The 816-nt window shown below is 53.8% G+C and overlaps 1 protein-coding gene across 1 annotated transcript; it reads left to right on the top strand.

Annotated features, from left to right (window-relative positions):
• Positions 1-268: 268 nt before the first annotated feature.
• On the top strand, positions 269-711 carry LOC103778644 (homeobox protein Hox-B7-A-like; the record flags this gene model as incomplete). Its single annotated transcript, XM_008946241.1, has 1 exon — positions 269-711. A coding segment is annotated over exon 1 (400 nt), but the record flags the coding sequence as incomplete, so codon positions are not given.
• Between the last annotated feature and the right edge of the window lie 105 nt (positions 712-816).

Below are 816 nucleotides of genomic sequence, written 5' to 3'. Positions count from 1 at the left end.
TTACAGGTTGCTTATCGACTCCGGCACAATTTCACCCCTTTCCAGCATAGATCTTGGAGGGTTTTATATCGCATCAATTATTGATCATATTTTATAAATCCAGCAGCACTCCAGTTTTTTTTTTGGCCCCCGAGGAGGGCTCGGGAGGCGATTGGCGCCGCCGGAGCCACGTGCCCCCGCGTCACATGGGCCGGGAGGAAAAAAAGGGCTCTTTTTTGGTGTAAATCTGGACTCTTAATTCCGTAATATATCACGGTACCTCGTAAAACCGACACTAAAACGTCCCGACCTACAAATCACCCGGCCAAATTATGAGTTCATTGTATTATGCGAATGCTTTATTTTCTAAATATCAAGCCGCCGGTTCGGTTTTCCCAGCCGGAGTCTTTCCCGAGCAAACTTCTTGCGCTTTCGCCTCCAACACCCAGCGAGCGGGGTATGGGGCCGGATCCACTCCTCCCTTCGCCGCCTCCATGCCCCGGCTCTACTCCAGTGGCAGCACCGTGCACCCCCAACCCCCCAGCATGTATTCCTCCGGTTACGGCCTGGAGCCCGGCTCCTTCAACATGCACTGTTCCCCTTTTGAGCAAAACCTCTCCATGATGTGCCCGGGAGATGCTTCCAAGCAAAATTGCAGCAAAACGGACCAGAGGGACTCAGATTTGCAAAGCGACAGTAACTTCCGTATCTACCCTTGGATGAGGAGCACAGGTAAGCCCCAGCCTCCCTAAAGAAAGGAGCCTGGGCTGGGTTGGGTTGGGGGAGTGGGGAGTGGGGGGAGTGTAAATTATTTGATGGCGTGCGCGGGGGGCGGCG

The sequence above is a fragment of the Merops nubicus genome, unplaced genomic scaffold, assembly GCF_000691845.1.
Source record: "Merops nubicus isolate BGI_N331 unplaced genomic scaffold, ASM69184v1 scaffold44738, whole genome shotgun sequence".
NCBI classification, from domain to species: Eukaryota; Metazoa; Chordata; class Aves; order Coraciiformes; family Meropidae; genus Merops; species Merops nubicus.
This window is presented reverse-complemented; position numbering and strand designations above follow the sequence as displayed.